Source organism: Mobula hypostoma, chromosome 11, assembly GCF_963921235.1.
Source record: "Mobula hypostoma chromosome 11, sMobHyp1.1, whole genome shotgun sequence".
NCBI lineage: Eukaryota > Metazoa > Chordata > Chondrichthyes > Myliobatiformes > Myliobatidae > Mobula > Mobula hypostoma.
The window spans coordinates 12,300,824-12,320,899 of NC_086107.1; the positions used below are offsets into that span (position 1 = coordinate 12,300,824).

Genomic DNA, 20,076 nt, shown 5'->3' on the forward strand with positions numbered 1-20,076 from the left:
CCGAAGAACCAAAGCCTGTGTGTAACTCCAGGTCAGGATCTTCAAAAGAACCCTGAAAGGAAAAAAATAAAGATATTAAGGATAGAAATGGAGCTGTATCCGAAGATGTAAGCAAAGGAGTCGCCGTGAGGTGCCATCATTCCTCCTAAGCTCCACCCACTCCCTTCTTAAAGAGTGGAGTGACATTTGCAATCTTGCAGTCCTCTGGGACCAAGCCAGCATCAAGTGACTCTTGAAAGATCATGACCAATGCATCCACTATCTCTTCAGCAACCTCTCTCAGGACTCTGGGATGTAGTCCATCTGGTCCAGGTGACTTATCCACCTTAAGACCTTTGCATTTACCTAGCAACTTTTCCTTTGTATTAGGAATGGCACTCACTCCTGCTCCCTGACACTCACGGACCTCTAGCACACTGCTAGTGTTTTCTGCAGTGAAGAACATGCAAAGTACCCATTAAGTTCATCTGCCATTTCTTTGGTTCCCTGTTACTGCCTCACCAGCATCATTTTCCAGTGGTCCAATATCAACTGTCACGTCCCTTTTAATCTTTATATAACTGAGAAAAACTTTTGGTATCCTGCTTTATATTATTGGCTAGTTTGCCCTCATATTTCATCTTTTCCCTTTTTATAGCTTTCTAAATTGCCTTTTGTTGGGTTTTAAAAACTTCCCAATCATTCAACTTCCCACTCACTTTCCCACTCACAGTCCTCGCCTCCTATAAATATAGTTGAATCTTAATCTGATGATGCATTTCAAATTAGGTGTGTCTGGTGTTTTCAGGCCATTATAAATGAGAGTGCATCTGACAGCAGTTCCAGCCCTCGCGTATCTGGAGGGCTAAGCAATAGCAGAAATATGTCAGAAATTTGCAGTCCTAGCAAGAAGCAGACTTTTGAAGTCTGCAGTTAAGGCACCAGACAGAAATGGGTAGTTAGTCAGAGATGTGCAATGGAGTGATTGTGTGGAGAGAGGGAGAGGTCTAACAACATTAAACATGTGGTAAAGAAAATCAGCAAAATAGATTGTTATAATGTATTTACTTTGTTCTATTGTGCTCCATCATAGCCTTTGGTCCAATTAATTTCTGATACATTTATGATATTTTCTGGTGGCCCAATTGAATCAGGAATGAGAGAGGAGGTAACTGACCCATGGGTCTATGAGCGAGATTTAAAAAGGAATGTTCATTGGTATTCAGTGTCTTCCAGTGACCCAATCAAATCATGATTTGTTAGCAAGGGCAAATATATTTAAGGCAGGGGCAAATGGAGAGGCCATTGTTGGAGTGGACCAGTATTAGAGTGGGGAGGCTTTGGTTCATCGGGTTTCGGTGAGAATAGGCTTGGGTGAGGTACATATCTGGTAAGTCTCTTCTTCATTCTTCATCTGTCAGTACATAGTTAGAGCAGTGAGAATGACTCCAGAGGGTGTGTTGTGTTTATTATGTGAGTTGCAGGAATTCTGGGAGAACTCCAGCTTCCTGGATAACCACATCTGCACCAGGTGCACTGCGATGCAGCTTCTCAAAGAACGTGTTGAGAAACTGGAGTTGTAGCTTGATGACCTTTGACTCATATGGTAAACTGAGGAAGTGATAGATAGGAGCTACAGAGAGATAGTGACCCCTAAGTTGCGGAAGGCAGGAACCTGGCTGATTGTCAGGAGAGGGAAAGGAAATGGGCAGCCAATACAGCGTACTCCTTTAGCCATTCCCACTCAATGATAAGTATACCATTTTGGATACTGCTGGGGAAGTTACAGTGATCGGGTCTCTGGCACCGAGTCTGATGCCATGACTCAGAAAGAGAGGAAGGAGAAGAGGACTGCAGTAGTGACTGTGGATTCCATAATTAGAGGAGTAGGTATGAGATTGTTTGGATGTGATAGAGACCCCTGGATGGTATGTTGCCTCCCAGGTGCCAGGGTCAGGGACGTGTCGAATCGGGTCCACGGCATTCGAGAGGGGAAGGGTGAGCAGCCAGAAATCTTGGTTCATATTGGCACCAGTGACATAGGTAGAAAATGGGAGGAGGTTCTGAAGAGAGAATGTGGGGAGCTAGATAGAAAGCTGAAAACAGGACTTCCAGGGTAGTAATCTTTGGATTGCTTCCTGTGCCACGCACTAGTGAGGGTAAGAATAGGATGATTTGGCAAATGAACGCATGGCTGGGGAACTGCTGCAGGGGGCAGGACTTTTGATTTCTGCATCACTGAAGTCTCTTCTGGGGATGGTATTACCTTCACAACAAGGATAGGTTACATCTGAACCCGAGGGTGGTCGATACCCTGGCGGCAAGTTTGGGAGGGTTTAAATTAACTTGGCAGGGGAACGGGAAACACAGTGTTAGGGCTCAGGATGGGGCATTTGGTATACTAGCAGAAGCAGTGCATAGACAGACTGAGGAAGGACAGGCAGATTAGCAGGCAAAGTTGTCGTCAGTGAGATGAGTTGCAGTGTAACGGGGACAAAACGGAAAAGGATGACTAATGCGGGACTAAAGGTATTTGAATGCACACAGTATACAGAATAATGTAGATAATCTGTAGTGCATTTGGAGTTTGGCATCACTGAGTCATGGCTGAAAGAAGATGATAGTTGGGAGTTAAATGTCCAGGGATAATGAAAGAACAGGCAGGTGAGCAGAGGCGGTGGCATGGCTCTGTTGGTAAAAAAAAATTAAAACAAATCCTTAGAAAAAGGTACAATTTAAAGTGGTCCATAGGGCTAATATGACCAAGGATAAGTTGTCTCGTCTTTATTTAGATATATCTCCGTATTGTGATAAATGTAATAATGGGGAAGGTTCACTCATTCGTATGTTTTGGACATGTCAGAGTCTTGGAAAATATTGGAAAGAAGAATTTCAAACTTTCTCGATACTTTGCAAAGTAAACTTTAAGCCTAATCCTTTGGCCGCTTTATTTGGTATTGTTGGAGGAAAGGATATTATTTTGGAGTCATCTGACTTGCACATTTTGGCTATTATTTCTCTTATGGCCAGAAGGACGCTCTTGCTTAAATGGAAAGATGCGACCCCTCCTATTCACGCTCAATGGTTACGTGATGTGATATCATGTTTAAATTTAGAGAAGATTCGATGTTCGATCTCTGAATCTAGCCAAGACTTTCAAACATTGTGGGGACCTTTTTGAATTATTTTCAAAACCTTTGATTTGCTGTTAAAGCACAGATGATGACTAATAATTTTTCCCTTTTTTTCTTTACTAACCAGCTTTGGTCTTGGTAGTGGGTCAGATTTTTTTAATAATAAAATTACTATATTTCAATGTTACAAATTAATTAATTTGTATGAATATAGGGTAAGGAGTCTTTATATACAATTTAGTATAACATATTGATATATATTTTTTCTCTTGTGCTCTGTATTCTTATACGTAAAATTAAGAAATAAAAATATTGGAAGGAGAAAGAGGTGACATAGGATTGGAAGATGTAGAATCGTTGCGGGTAGAGTTATAGAACTGCAAGGGTAAAAATACCCCCAAGGGAGTAATATAGAGGCCTCTGAACATTTGTCAGGATGTGGGCTACAAATTACAATGGGAGTTAGAAAATGCATCTTAAAAGGGCAATGCTACGATGGTCATGGGGATTTCAATATGAAGATGGATTGGAAAAATCAGGTTGGGCTAAATCCTAAGGGAGGGGATTTGTAGAATGCCTATGAGTTGGCTTTTTAGAGCAGCTTGTGGCTGAGCCCACTTGGGGAAATTGTATTCTGGTATGGGTGTTGTGTAATGAACTAGATTTGATTTGGGAGCTTAAAGTAAAGGAACCTTTCATAAATAGTGATCATAATATGATAGAATTCACCCTGCAACTTGAGAGGGAGAGAAGCTAAAGTCAAATGTATCAGTAATACAGTGGAGTAAAGGAACTACAGAGGCATGAGAGAGGAGTTGGCCAAAGTTGATTGGAAGGGGACACTAGCAGGGATGATGGCAGAGCAGCAATGACTAGAGTTTCTGTATGCAACTTGGTAGACGCCCGATAGATAGATATTCTAAAGGCACAATGACACAACCGTGGCTGACAAGGGAAGTCAAAGCCAAAAGGAGGACATATAATAGAGCAAAAATTAGTGAGAAGTTAGAGGATTGGGAAGCTTTTAAAAACCAACAGAAGGCAACTAAAAAGCCCTAAGGAGGGAAAGGATGTAATATAAAGGTAAGCTAGCCAATAATATCAAAGAGGATACCAATTTTTTTTCAGATATATAAAGAGAATATACCAGGTCTCTGGCATTAAGTCTTGCACTGTGGCTCATAAGGGGAGGGACCAGAGGTGGAATGCAATGGTGATAGGAGATTCCATAGTTAGAGTAGTAGATAGGAGAGTCTATGGACACAACAGAGAGACCCAGGTGGTATTTTGCCTCCGAGGTGGCAGAGTCAGGGAAATCTCTGATTATGTCCATGACATTATAAAGGGGGAGGTTGAGTAGCCAGATGTCTTTGTATATATTTGTACCAAAGACATAGGAAGGATAAGAAAGGAGGTCCTAAAGAGTAAATTTAACAGAATGAGGATGATCTCATTGAATCGCATTGAATGTGGAACTGCCTAGATAGAATGGCTGTAAGGAAGATATTCCCTTTGGTCAGAGAGTCTAGGACCAGAGGGCACAGCTTCAAAATAGAAGGACATATATTAACAACAGAGATGAGGAGGAATTTCTTTAGCTAGAGGGTGGTGAATCTGTGGAATTCATTGCCACAGGTGGCTGTGGAGGCTAGGTCACTGGGTGCATTTAAGGTGGAGATTGATAGGTTCTTGAGTAGTCTGGGTGTGAAATGTTATGGGGAGAATGGGGTTGAGAGGGAAATGGATCAGCCATGATGAAATGGTGGAGCAGACTTGATGGGCCGAATGTCCTAATTATGCTCCTATTTCTTATGGTCTTATGGAGTAAAAGAGGGGTGATTGTAGGTATCTGACTGCTGGAAAATGATGCTGGAGAGGTAGTAATGAGGGACAAGGAAATAGCTGACAAACTGAACAAGTTTTTTGCATCAGTCTGTGGAGGACACCAGCAGTATGCTGGAAGTTTGAGAATGTCAGGGGCAGAAGTGAGTACAGTTGCTATTACTCGGGAGATGGTGTTTGGGAAGATGAAAGGTTGGAAGGAAGATAAGTCATCTGGAACAGATGTACTACACCTGAAGGTTCTGAAAGAGGTGGCTGAAGAGATTGTGCAGGCATTAGCATCGATCTTTCAAGAATCAATTGATTCTGGCATGGTTTGGAGGAATGGAAGATTGCAAATGTCAATTACTCTTCAAGAAGGGAGAGAGGGAGAAGAAAGGAAATTAAGGCCAATTAGCCTGACCTCAGTGGTTGGAAAGATGTTGGAGTCGATTGTTAAGATTGAGGTTTTGGGTACTTGGAAGCACATGATAAAATAGGCCAAAATCAGCATGGTTTTCTAAAGGGGAAATCTTGCCTGACAAATCTTATCTGAGGAAATAACAGGCAGGATAAATAAAAACAAAAATTAGTGGATGTTGTGTACTTGGAGTTTCAGAAGACCTTTGACAAGATGCTGCACATGAGGCTGCTTAGCAAGAAAAGAGCCCATTGTATTAAAGGACAGATACTAGCATGGACAGAACATTGGCTGATTGGCAGGAATAAAGAGAGTCTATTCTGATTGGCTGCCAGTGACAAGTGGTGATCTGCAGGGGCCGGTATTGGGACAGCTTCTTATGTTATATGTCAACCATTTGGATGATGGAATTGATAGCCTTATGGCTGAGTTTGCAGATGATGTGACGACAGATGGAGGAGAAGGAAGTGTTGAGGAAGCAGGGAGGCTGCAGAAGGACTTAGACAGATTAGGACAATGGGCAAAGAAGTGGCAGATGGATTGCAATGTTGGGAGGTATATGTATGGTCATGCATATGGAAGAAGGAATGAAAGCATAGACTGTTTTCTAAAAGGGGAGAAAATACAAAAATCCAAGGTGCAAAGGGACTTGAGAGTCCTTGTCCAAGAGGTTAAATTGCAATTCGAGTTGGCGGTGAGAAAGGCAAATGCAATATTGGCATTCATTTCAAGAGGACTAGAATATAAAAAACAAGGCTGTAACGTTGAGGCTTTATAAAGCATTGGTAAGGGCTCACTTGGAGTATTGTGAGCAGTTTTGGGCCCTTTATTTAAGAAAGGATGTGCTGACATTGAGAGGGTTCAAAGGAGGTTTATGAAAATGATCCTGGGATTGAAAGGCTTGTCATATGAGGAAGATTTGATGGCTCTGGGCCTTAATCGCTGGAATTTAGAAGAATGAGGAGGGATCTCATTAAAACCCATTGAAGGTTGAAAGGCCCAGATAGGCTAGGTGTGGAGAGATGTTTTTCTTAGTGGGTGAGTCTAGGGCCAGAGGGCACAACCTCAGAATAGAGAGCCTTCTATTTGAAGCGAAGATGAGGATGAACTTCTGCAGCTAGAGGGTGGTGAATGAGTGTTATTTGTTGCCACAGAAGGCTGTGGATGATAGGTTATTGGGTGTATTTAAGGCAGAGGCTGATTGGTTCTTGATTAGCCAGGGTGTGAAATGATACAGGGACAAGGCAGAGGAATGGGGTTGAGAGGGAAATGGATCAGCCATGATGGAATGTCAGTGTAGGTTCATTGCTCCAAATTACCTAATTCTGCTCCTATGTCTTATTGTCTCACGAGGTAATAAATTATTTATGTCTTGTTTTTTAAATTTTAAATTTAATAATATCATCTTGTTACAATTGGAAGAAAATTTAATTAACTGGGTAACAATAATATTCCCGTGAAATGCCCATCTTTGCGATGAACTTCCATGGTAAGAGACTGAACGGTGTATCAGACACCGTGCTTGAGCCGAGGTGATGTGTGGCCACATGACTGCAGTGCGTTTCTCAAAAGCCTCAAATTCCTTTGCAGACAGGAACGATCTCTGAAGCATAGTAACTGTTGTCAAGTTGACAAAGTCGTACAGAACATTCCTGAATGCCCATAGCTGTGTGTGCTGTTGTTGTGGGGTATTTAATCCCGTCATCTCCTTGACCTGTCAGATTTCATACCACGGTAACTGTGTTTCAGTTCCACACTGTTTTAAATTTTGGTTTGTGGCTGGCGGTTGTGGCTGGGTGGAGAAACGACACTGAATGGTTTCATCCTGGAATGGTAGGCAGGGGAGAACAGAAAATAAACAAGTTGTATGCTGGGCTGAGTCACCTGTGTTTCAGAACTTTGTTTTTAAGTTGGTGCATGTTGTCAGCACTCTTGTCTATAACCAGTGGAACACTGGGGCACCATGAGGAATTTTCCCTCATTTACAGTCACTAAATACACAGAAATGAAATGAAATATCTGCTTTTGTCATTCAGCTCCATGGTACAGTATCTTGGAAATGTTTTGTATGAATGTTTTGTTCAATTCACTCAGGAGGTAGAAGACAAATTTCTATTCCCCCCCACCATATGCCCACATTCCATCAAAGTTCAAGGATCAACTTTATTCAGTGCATACTTTTACAAGTGTTAGGGATTTGCTGTCACAAACACAAAAATACTTGCAGATGCTGGAAATCCAAGGCAACGCACACAAAATGCTGGAGGAACTCAAATGAAGTTATTCTACAGTATTCTTAGAGCAATCTACAGAAATGTCTTAGACAGAGGGTGATGAAACTGTGTTACTCTGCCATGGACAGCTGTGGAGGCCAAGTCACTGGATATATTTAAAGCAGAGGTGGGTTGGATCTTGATAGGGTGTCAAAGGTTATGAGGAGAAGGCAGGAGAGTGGGGTTGATAGGGGTAAAAAATCAGCTCTGATGGAATTGTGGAGCAGATTCTAAGGGCCAAATAGCCTAACTCTACTCCCATCTCTCATGCTCTTATTGCAATGGTGTGTAACTGGCAGGTCTATTAGAGAATCATATGTGTGCATTTTTTGTCCTAATGCTTAATTCAGGAACCATAACAAATTCGAATTGAGATATTTTCACTTCAAGAAGTTACAAACCTGGTCTTTCCTCCCTTTGTAATCGTGTTCACTGAGGGAAGCTCACAGCTGCTGTCTTATTCACATATAGAAGGTCAGTGCTGCAAAAGTGACCTCACTGTATGACCATATTAGCTGCCATAGATACGAGGAAACCAGATGTTAGAGATGGGGGGGGGGGTACACATAGCTTGCTGGGAAGAAGGTCAGTGCTGTGAAAGTGACCTTTCTGTAATGACCATATAAGTTGCCATGGACACGAGTGAACCAGGTGTTAGATATTGGGGCAGGAGGAAGGTTTGTGTGGCACATTTCCTGGGACCTGCTCACACAGGAATGGCCTGGACTCTGTGATCTTCAGGGTTCCACCAGATCACCTGACTTGCTTTGGGATAAAGATGAAAAGGGTTAGCTTAATCTGATTCATGTACATCAAAACATACAGTGAAATGCAATGTTTTGTATTGATGGCCAGCCCAGTCCTAGGATTGTGCTGGCTGCAGCCCACAATTGGCGCCTTGTCTCTGGTGCCAACATAGCATGCTCACAACTCCCTAACCCTCACACTAATCGCATGTCTTTGGAATGTGGACGGAAACCCGAGCACCCTGTGGAAACCCACGCGGTCATGGGGACAGCAAACACTTTACAGGTAGCAGTGGGAACTGAACCCAATCGTTGATTGCTAGTGCTGCAAAATGATGGACTAACCATTAATGTGTGCTGGATGCACTGCTGGGGATGGTGTGGGGGTTGATCCAATAGGATATTTAACAGGCTTTTAGATAGGTACATTGGGATGGGACTGGAGGACCTGAGTTATAAGGAAAGATTGAAAAGGTTAGAACTTTATTCCTTGGAGTGTGGAAGAATGAGAGTAGATTTGATAGAGGTACACAAAATTAAGAGGGTATACATAGTGCAAGCAGGATTTTTCCACTGTGGTTGTGTGAGACAACAACTGGAGGCCATGGGTTAAGGGTGAAAGGTGAAATGTTTAAGGGGAACATGAGGGGGAAAAGTTTTTCACTCAGAGATTGGTGAGAGTGTGGAATGAGCTGCCAGTGCAAGTGGTGTACGCGAGAGCTCTATTTCAATGTTTAAGAGAAGTTTGGGTAGGTAGGTGGATTGCAGGGGTGTGGAGGGCAATGGTCTGGATGTAGGTCAATGGGACAGGACAGTTTAAATGATTCGGCATGGACTAAATGGGTCAAAGGGCCTGTTTACATCCTGTATTCTTCTATATGGATTAAAGAACACGGGGAGTTATGGGCCGCGTAGGAGGGAGGATTTAGATTGATCATAAAGTGGGTTCATATAGGTTGACACAGCACTGTAGGCTGAAGGACCTATACTATGCTGTAGCTGTTCTATATTCTATGCTTTATGTTCTATGCTCTACGTATTCCTTTTGCTACCGTGAGTGAATGTTGGAGGAAGCAGCTGATGACCTTTTAAGATCCAGTTTCCGCAGAAAATCAGAAATTTGCACAGCTCATATTAATGACATCATCGCGTGTCTGAAATAGAATGGGAAAATGACTTGAGGACAAGGGTGAACCATGACCGGATGGGCCACATAGAAACATAGAAAATAGGTGCAGGAGTAGACCATTCGGCCCTTCGAGCCTGCACCGCCATTCAGTATGATCATGGCTGATCATCCAACTCAGAACCCTGTACCTGCCTTCTCTCCATACCCCCCCGATCCCTTTAGCCACAAGGGCCTTATCTAACTTCCTCTTAAATATAGCCAATGAACTGGCCTCAACTGTTTCCTATGGCAGAGAATTCCACAAATTCACCACTCTCTGTGTGAAGAAGTTTTTCCTAATCTCGGTCCTAAAAGGGTTCCCCTTTATCCTCAAACTGTGACCCCTCGTTCTGGACTTCCCAACATCGGGAACAATCTTCCTGCATCTAGCCTATCCAATCCCTTTAGGATTTTATACGTTTCAATAAGATCCCCTCTCAATCTTCTAAATTCCAACGAGTATAAGCCTAGGAGATCCAGTCTTTCATCATATGAAAGTCCTGCCATCCCAGGAATCAATCTGGTGAACCTTCTTTGTACTCCCTCTATGGCAAAAATGTCTTTCCTCTGATTAGGGGACCAAAACTGCACACAATACTCCAGGTGTGCATCCAATTAGAACAAAGAACTGGCCCTTTGGCCCACGATGTTGTGCTGAACCACATAAATTAGTAATCAAATGGCCAGCTCAACTAGTCCCTTATGCCTATACAATACCCATATCCTTCCATTTGCCCCACGTTCATGTGTCTATTTAAGTGTCTCTGAAATATTCCTTATGTATCTGCCTCTACCACCACTCCAGGCACATACCACTTTTAGTGTAAATAAATACTTCAAAGCTCAAAGTAAATTTGTTATCCAAGTAATGTATGTCAGCAAAAACAACCATGAGATTTGTCTTCTTCACAGTAAATGCAAGAAACAAAAGAGAATCAGTAAAAAAACTGCACACAAGCCAGACAAACAATCAGTGTGTAAAAGCCAACAAGCTGCGCCAATTCAAAAAGAATAAATAAATAAATTTTGAGAACATGAGATTAAAAGCCCTTGGAAGTCAGTCCACAGGTCGTGGGAACAGTTCGGGGCAAGTGAAGTTGAGTGACGTTATCCCTTTGGTTCAAGAGCCTGAGGGTTGAGGGGTAAAACATGTCCCTCACATCCCCTTAGAAATTATGCCCTCTCGCCGTAATTGTTTGATGTGTAGGGTCCTTCGATAAGTATGACGAGCACTTCAAAACAATTGACACATAAAATAAATATCTTCATTCAAATCTGATTATCAAGCTAATATAAAAGCTGTCAGTAAAAGAGTGTCAGTGTGAACAGCTTTACTAATACTATGTCGACTCAGGCCTAGGGGGCCGGCATCGGGCACGATGACAGACTCTCCACTTCTCCCTCTCCCTAATCAGTGTGTTCAGTTCAGCTACAGTAGCCGCGCCGCTGTCTTCTAGGAGCATGTTGAACATAGTCTTGGGAGGCGCCCAGGGTTCATCCTCCCGTGCTTGGGCTTCCATATGATGACTAGGCTGGCGGGTAGCTCGGGGAGTCATAGACAGTGCCCCGCTAGTTGCGGTCTTCTCGCCTCGATTTTAGTGGAGAGTATCGGTAGGTCGTTATAGAGCTCGACGTTCATCATGTGCTGTTGCCAACTCACATCAAGAGCCATCCGGAGCATTCGTGTATAGCAACCATCTAGAGACTTGTTTTAGTGAACAGCTGTAGTAACTCTTATTTATGGTCAGATTCAAACCAATTTATTAACACAAGGGTAACTTACCATTTAAACCATTCAACTGATATTCTGCACATTGATCCATTCATGTTCTCGATATTCATTGTTTATTTATTTTTATTATTATTTCTTTCTTTCTTTTGTATTTGCACAGTTTGTTGTATTTTGCACATCAGATGAACGCCCAAGTCGGTGAGGTCTTTCATTGATTAAATTATGGTTATTATTCTATTATGTACTTACTGATTATGCCCACATGAGAGTGAATTGCAGGGTTGTAGATGGTGGCATATATGTAGTTGGATAATAAACTTACTTGAAACTTTGAACCTTGAGAGTATAGTGTCACAGAGTCATACAGCATGAATGTAGACTCTTTGGCCTAACTGGTCCCTGCCAATCAGGATTCCCATTTGCCCACATTTGGCCCATACCTCTCTAAAATTTTTCTATCCATGTGTTTGCCCAAGTACCTTCTACATGTTGTTAATGTTCTTCGCTCAACTGCTTCTGCTAACAGCGCATTCCATATACAGACCACTGTCTGGTGAAAAAGTGCCTATTAGATTTCTCACCTTTCGCTTAAACATATGCCCTCTAGCTCATAATTCTCCAACCCTGGGGAAAAAAGCAGTGTGCATTATACAAAATCAATTCTTATTCTCCTAGTCTCTGATGAAAACAGCCCCAAATTCTCAACCTCTTTCTGCATAACTCAGTCCTTCAATCCCTGTCAATTCTTTTCTGCACCCTTTCCTGCTTGATGATGTCTTTCTCACAACAGGACCAGTATTGTACACAATACTCCAAGAGTGGTTTCCCAAGTGTTGTGTCACAGAAAACATGATCACTGAGTTGCAGAGTATGAGAGTTCCTGAGCATGGGAATGGGAATGGGAATGGCCCCCTCGGCTCCAATGTTCAATGCCAACCAGATTCCCATTTAAACCAATTTCATCTGCCTGCATTTGGCTTGTATCTTTCCGAACCTTTCTTATCCATGTACCCGTCCAACTGCCTTTTCAATATTATTAATGTACCTGCCCCAACCACTTCCTCTGATAGTTCATTCCATTTAGGAAAAGTCAAACTTCCAGTTCTTCATTCCCCAACCCTGGGCAAAACACTGGGCACATTGACCATATCTAAGCTCCCTCATAATTTTATACCGTATATCTCAATAAGATCACCCCTCATTCTCCTAGGCTGCAATGAAAACAGTCTTAACCTACTCAACCTCTCTCTAAATAGAGTCCCTTGAGTCCTGGCAACATCCTCGTAAATGTCCTCTGTACTAACATCTTTCCTATAGCATGATGACCAGAACTAAGCACAATATTTCTAATTCTGCCTCACCAATATCTTATACAACTGCAGCAGATCCCAGATTCTGATTGATGAAGGCCAACATGCCAAAACCTTTCTTCACTGCCCTGCCTACCTGTGATGCCAGGAGTGCTGGAGATTGGAATCAGATCTGAGCAATGCTTTAAGTTACCCTTTGAACTAAAACAGAACTTGTCAGAATTCAGCAATAAAATAGGTCAAAGCATTAAAATGCCCCAAGCATTCCAAAGTAGCTTTCAGGATCCATTGTCCCCCGGGCACTGTTGAGCACTGAAAATGTCCAGCAGTGCAGACTCCCTCAGTCAGGTGAGTACTGGGTAAGTGCCTGCTGTCAGCATAAAGTCAAATGCAGTGAGGTGCTTTGAAAGTGAAGTGTCAAGGAAATGTCCAATCAAAAGGTTAACATATGAGATTGTTTAATGGCTCTGGGCCTGTACTCACTGGAATTTGGAAGATTCTGGAAAGCGGGGGTGCGGGGGGGGGGGGAATGGATCTCATTGAAATCACCGAATATTGATAGGCAAAGATAAAGTGGACATGGAGAAGGTGCTTCCAATAGTGGGGGAGTCTAGGACCAATGGGCAAAGCCTCAGAATACAAAGATATCCCTTCAGAACAGAGATGAGGAGGAATTTCTTTACCAAGAGGGAGATGAATCTGTGAAATTCATTGCCACGGACAGTTGTGGAGGCAAGTCATTGGGTATATTTAAAGCAGAGGGTGAAAGTTTCTCGATTAGTCAGGGGGTGAAACGTTACAGGGAGAGGTCAGAAGAATGCGGTTGAGAGGGATAATAAATCAGTCATGATGGAATGGCGGAGCAGACTCAATGGGCTGAATGGTCTGATTCTGCTCCTATGTGTTATAGTCTTATGGTCAAGGAAATGTCCTGTCAACTTCTGCCTTGGGCACCATTGCATCCCAAACAGGTAGAAACCAGTTTTTCTCCATTTGTGCTAAAGAGCAGATGGCACACGGCCCAATTTAGAATACAGAACGTAGAACACTACAGCATAGTACAGGCTCGATGTTGAGCCAATCATTTAATTTACTCTTAGGATCAATCTACTCCTTTCCTCCCACTGTATGTAGCCTTCCAGTTTTTGATCATCCATCTGCCGATCTAAGCACTTTCTAAACATCCCTAATGTATCTGCCTTTACCACCACTGCTGGCAGGGTGTTCCACACACTCACCATTCTCCGTATATATAAAAAACATTATATTTGACATCCTTTCTCTACTCTCATCGAATCACCTTAAAAGAATGCCCTCTGGTATTAGTTATTTCCACCCTGGGAGAAAGTCTCTGACTATCCACTCGATCTGTGCCTCTTATCACCTTGTAAACCTCTATCAAGTCACCTCTCATCCTCCTCTCCAAAGAGAAGGGCCCTAGGTCACTCAAAAGGCATTCTCTTCAATCCAGGCAACAACCTGGTAAATATCCTCAGCATCTTCTCTAAAGCATCTATTGTAGGCATCCATTAGTCTTGTGAGACCATGGATCTGCACCTGGAAAGTCTTCACTCTCCAGGGCTTAGGCCTGGGCAAGGTTGTATGGAAGACCAGCAGTTGCCCATGCTGCAAGTCTCCCCTTTCGACGACACCGATGTTGTCCAAGGGAAGGGCATTAGGACCCATACAGCTTGGCATCAGTGTCGTTGCAGAGGACTGTGTGATCAAGTGCCTTGCTCAAGGACATAACATGTTGCCTCGGCTGGGGCTTGAACTCACGACCTTCAGGTCGCCAGTCCAATGCCTTAACCACTTGGCCACATGCCCATATATAGCATCTATATCCTCCCTATAATGAGGTGACCAGAACTGAACAGAATACTCCTAGTGTGGTCTAACCAGAATTTTACAGAGCTGCAATGTCACCCCGTGGCTCTTGAACTCAGTACCCCGACTAATGAAGGCGAACACACCCATCAACAACCCTATCAACTGGATTGGTGTAAATTTCCTCCCTATTTCCATGGATTGGGAATGTGCTTTGGAGTAGCAAGATGTTACAGCTAATTTATTTATTGAGATACAGTGTTAAATAGGCCCTTCTGTCCCTTTGTGTTGCACTGCCCAGCAATCCCTTGATTCAATCCTAGCCTAATCATGGGGCAATTTACAATGACCAATTAATCTACTATCCTGAGGAAATCGAGGAAACCCATGCGAGTTTTCCATGCGGTCACGGGGAGAATGTACAAACTCCCTATGGAGAGCGTTAGGAATTGACCCCAGGTGACTGGTTCTGTAAAGCGTTGTGCTAACCACTACGCTACTACGTTGCCCCTGTAGCCCTGGCTCAGGAGCTTTACTGTGAGAGCAACTATTTATTTGCGATCAAGAGCCAACACTTGTTCGGCTGCATTTCTTTCAAATCGAAACTCAAATCCAGATCTTACATTCATGCTTCACTGCAGATCAGCACATCTTCTGTTCCAAACTAGTGTACGAAACCAGAAAAAAGTCCCTACAGCAAACCATGCATAGCTTCTTTTGATCCTTTTCTTCTTTGCACAGAGCAAGTAGCACTGGGAATTACCCCTCTTATTATACATGCTAATTGCTCTACATCGGGAGCAGGCATTCTTTCGTAGCTGTGGTAATAACAATTATGGGGGTGGAATGTACCTGCCCAAGTGGCAATGGTGCCTCGGGCACTTTTCAAACAGTTATGTTCTGTTTTCTTCAGGCCAACCTGAGAAAATTTATGGACCACGTTCAACATCGTGCTGTTGAGAAGATTGCGAAGATGCTGGATCGAGGACTGGATCCCAACTATTATGACTCAGAGAGTGGAGGTATGTCAAGGAGTAGGGAGAGAGTGTTTCGTACCTGAGAATGCATGGGACGACAAGTGGAGGAGTATTAGAGCCACACAGTAGAGAAACAGGACCGCCAGCCCATCCTCTGTGCCAGCCATCAAGTACCACTGTATACTCATCCAATGTTAGAACATTGAACATACACCTTAGTAAGGTAACTCCTGTGCTTAATAATGTGGCCACTGATTGCATGTTCCTGGTCTTTTGCTGCTGCAGCCCATAAAAGTTTGACATGTTGTGCATTCAGAGTTGCTCTTCTGTAGACCACTGTTGTAATTCTTGGTTCTTTGAGTTACTGTCGCCTTCCTGTCAGCTTGAACCAGTCTGAATATTTTCCTCTGACCTCTCTCAATGACAAAGTATTTTCACGCACAGTACTGCCACTCACTGGATGGTTTTTCTGTGTTTTTCACATCATTCTCTGTAAACTCTAGACATTGTTATGGATGGAAATTCCAGGAAAATAGCATTTTCTGAGATACTCAAATCATCCCGTCTGGCACCAACAATCATTTCAGTTCCCTGTACAGTAGGTCTCCATATACAACCCTGAGATTCATTGTCTTGCGGTCACACTCAATAAATCCATAGGATAATAACCATGGATTTATGGGGATTAAATACTGTTTATTGATATTCTTCAGTACACGAGTGTAGAGGAGAACAAAATGATTGTTACTCTGCAACACACACACACAATGCTGGAGGCAGTACTTTTTCCCACAGGAAACATCGACTGTACTATTTTCCATAGGAGCTGCCTGGCCTGCTGAGTTCCTCCAGCATTTTGTGTGCTGTTGTTTGGATTTCCAGCAACTGCAGATTTTTTCTTGTTTGTCATTTGATTGTTACTCTGGACTTGATGCAGCAGAAAAATAAACATTAAGCATAAAAAGCACAATCAAAAACACAATAAATATAATTACATAAGATTAGCTTATATACATGGACTCAATGCATGTACATAAAGTGACACAAGGTACAGGAGTGCCGGCACATAGGTGATTCTGATCACCATCATCATCATCAGGTGCTGTGCCCAGTTTGAGCTTTGACTGCCATGGCCCACACACTCCTGTTTCGGGTCAAATGGATCAATTCATTGGTATTCATTTCCAGTACTCTGGCTGCTGTCTTCATCATCATTTGTCTTTGCCTTCCTTTTGCTTTCTTCCCTTCAATCTTTCCCATAATTACCGTGCATTCTAGCTCCTCTTTCCTAATCACATGCCCAATGAAGTTACGTTGCCTTTTCATGATCTCATACATTATTTCTCTTTTTGTGTTTGCTCTGTTCATGACATCCTTGTTAGATATTTGTTTCTTCCATGATATTCTTTGCATCCTCCTCAAAAACCACATCTCTGCTGCTTCAATTTGTTTCCTCATGTTACTAGATATTGTCCAACATTCTGTTCCATATAACATAACTGGATAAACGTAACATTTCAGTGCTCTGAGGCAGGTTGTCATGCCTAGTTTAGTGTTGGTCAGTATACTCTTCATTCTTGTAATGGTGTCTTTTGCCATCCCTATTCTTCTTTTGATGTCCATGTCGCACCTGCCATCTGATGTCACCCAGCTTCCTAAGTAGAAAAAGTTCTGTACTTGTTTTATGTCTTTCCCGTTTATTTTCAGCCCACAGATAGGATTCTCCTTCTTTTTGGATATCACCATACATTGTCTTTTTGCAATTGATAGATAGACCCATTTTTGCACTTTCTTCAACAACTATATCAATTAAGTTTTGTACTTCTTCCTTCGTACTTACAATTAACACAGTGTCATCTGCATATCTGAAATTATTGATGTTTTCACTGCCAACTTTGATTCCCCAGATGTCTCTTATTTCTTGTAATATTGTTTCACTGTACACATTAAACAAATCAGGGGAGAAAACACACCCTTGTCTAATGCCTCTCTTGATTTTCGTAAACTGACTCACTTCTCCATCTATTCTTACAGCGGCAGTTTGTTCCCAGGACAGATTTCTGATTAGGTGGAGGTCTTTCGAATCTAGATTTAGAGTTTCCTGTAATATTTCAAATAACTTATTGTGCTTCACTTTATCAAATGCTTTTGTGTAGTCAATAAAACAAACAAACAAATCTTTTTGCACTTGAATAGCTCATTCTGATAGTATCCTTAATATCAATATTGTGTTTCTTGTACCTTCGTCTTTCACAAAACCACATTGTTCTTTACCTATTTCAGCTTGTATCTTACTTTTAGATCTTGTCATCAAAATTCTGAGAAGTATCTTAGTGATATGACTCATTAAATTTACAGTCTTAAGTAATTCACATTCTATTGCTCCAGGTTTCTTAGGAAGAGTGATAAATACTGATTTTTTCATCTCTTTTGGTATTATTCCAGTATCATAAATGTCATTGATTAAATCAGTAAGTTCTTCAATTCCATAATCTTCCAGGGTGATAATTTGTTTTATTACTAATTCATCAGGACCTGCTGCCTTTCCTTTCTTCATCTTATTTATTGCATTACGAACTTCAGATTTTAAAATACTTGGACCTTCAATGTTCTTCTTAATTTCTGGTTTTTCGCCTCGATCGTCTTCAAACAATTCCTGAATATACTCAGTCCATCTGTTCATAATCTCATCTTTTCTCTTCCCAAATGTTTATCTGCCTATACTATAGCCGTTGTCATTTGAGGTCATAGGTCATCTGCCTTCTCCGTCATAAGTTCAGTTACTGAACCTGCCGGATCTGCCGTTGGCCTTCACTCGTATCCTGAGCAGGAACCCTTGCAGGTGCTACCGTTCCGGGTCAGAGCAGCCCTGGGAGCAATGAATGACTAAGGGGTAGCTACACTTTCCCCAAAGCTCTGAAAGTCCCCAATCAGAGCCTCATCACCAGTTGCAGTTTAGAGTCATACCCAGGACTAGTGATTCTGATAGGAAAGGGTAAAGTGGAGAGGGTTAAAGATTTGGTGGGGGGGGGGAAGTTCAAAGATTCAAAGGTTCATTCGTTATCAAAGTATACAACTCTGAAATGCTTCAATTCTCCGTATGGCCAAAAAAACAAAAAAAGACAGGCAGCACAACCATCGGCCCCCAAATCCCCTCTCCCCGTGAAAAAAAAAACAAACAAAAAGGAACAGGCATTTCAACCCCCAAATCCCTCCTCCTGCACAAAACAAATCAGGCACATGGACCCCCAAATCTCTCCTCCTGCACAAAAAAACTGAACAAAATGGATCAGGCACATCAACCCCCGAATCTCTCCTCCTGCACAAAACAAAACAGATCTGGTACATGGACCCCCAAATCTTTCCTCCTCACAAAAAAAACTGAACAAAACTGGATGAGGCACCTCGATTCCCAAATCCCTCCTCCTTGCATAAAAATAACAGAATGGATCAGGTTAGAAGTTAAAGTACAGATATGGAATAAAATATGCATAAATACATAAATATCATGTACTTACAATGTAAACGACATTATGAAAAGTGGTTTAAAGTGTTTACAGTGCAGTGCAGTGATTGAGGTAATAGAGAGGGATGGGGAGGGGCTAACTAAAATGATTGATCAGATTAACTGCCTGGGAAAAAACTTACATTAATAATTATTAATAATTTATATTAATAATGACACATTATAGGTTATTTAAAAGTAACACCATGATTTAGTCTGGGGATTGATGGCTTTATTTCACTTCTCTTACATTTTCTCTTTTCCATTGGTTAACTGATCAAGGAATCTAAATTCAATGCAGCAGGCGATAAGGAAGTGTGTGAATAAGTTGCACCATCTTGTGGCCAGCTTCAGTACTGCAATGGTAACTAAGAAAGTGCCAGTTTGCTGTATCCAATTGCGATCTCAGAATTCTCCACAGCCAAATGAAGTACTTTTTGCCAAATGAAATACTTTTTGAAACGCAGTCATCATTACAGGAAATGCAGCAGCCAAGTCCCACGCAGCTGTATCCCACAAACAGCAGCGTTGATTCATGGCCAGATCATCACTCTAGTGATGTTGTCTGAGAGATTAATATACCCTAGTCTGTCAGGGAGATCACCACAGGTTATCTTTCAATAGTGCCATGTAACCAGTTATGCTCATCTATCATCTTCCAGCTCTTTCCCCTCTTTCCCCTCCCCTCATCTTTTTATTCTGGCATTACCCCCCACACTTCTTTCTCATTCTTGAAGAAGGGTCTTGGCCTGAAACATCGACTGTTTACTCATTTCCATAGAGGTTGCCCAACGTGCTGAGTTCCTCCAGCATTTTGTGCGTGTGGGTGTGTTGCTTTGGATTTTCCAGCATCCGCAGACTTCCTTGTGTTTAAGCCTGTTTGAGATGGCAAATGGAGTCACTAGAGTGGGACTCCAATCTGAAATCCCAGCCACAGTTAAAGATGAGTGAAGATCAAAGATGCAGCATCTACCCGATATACCCAAAGTTCAAGAATCTGATATGGCATCCATTAACTCCACGAGTCCACTGGAGGCCAAAGACAGCCTGTCCTGGAGTTAGAGGACAGTGGATATGCGTGTGTGGGTGGGTGGAAGGAAGGAAGGGAGAAATGAGGCTTCTTTCACCATTGTTGCTTTTTTGCTTGGCATGTTCTGCTTTGTTGTGCTCTGTGTTGTTCTGC

At 42.2% G+C, this 20,076-nt stretch overlaps 1 protein-coding gene across 3 annotated transcripts in view; it reads left to right on the forward strand.

The window, feature by feature from the left end:
* The window catches only part of shank2b (SH3 and multiple ankyrin repeat domains 2b), a 1,127,200-nt gene that overhangs the window by 197,194 nt on the left and 909,930 nt on the right, over positions 1 to 20,076 (forward strand). For all 3 annotated transcript variants that reach the window (XM_063061684.1, XM_063061685.1, XM_063061687.1), the window contains exon 5: positions 15,325 to 15,433. In XM_063061684.1, the coding sequence (XP_062917754.1) occupies positions 15,325 to 15,433 (109 nt within the window). The remainder of the gene's footprint in view (positions 1 to 15,324; positions 15,434 to 20,076) is intronic.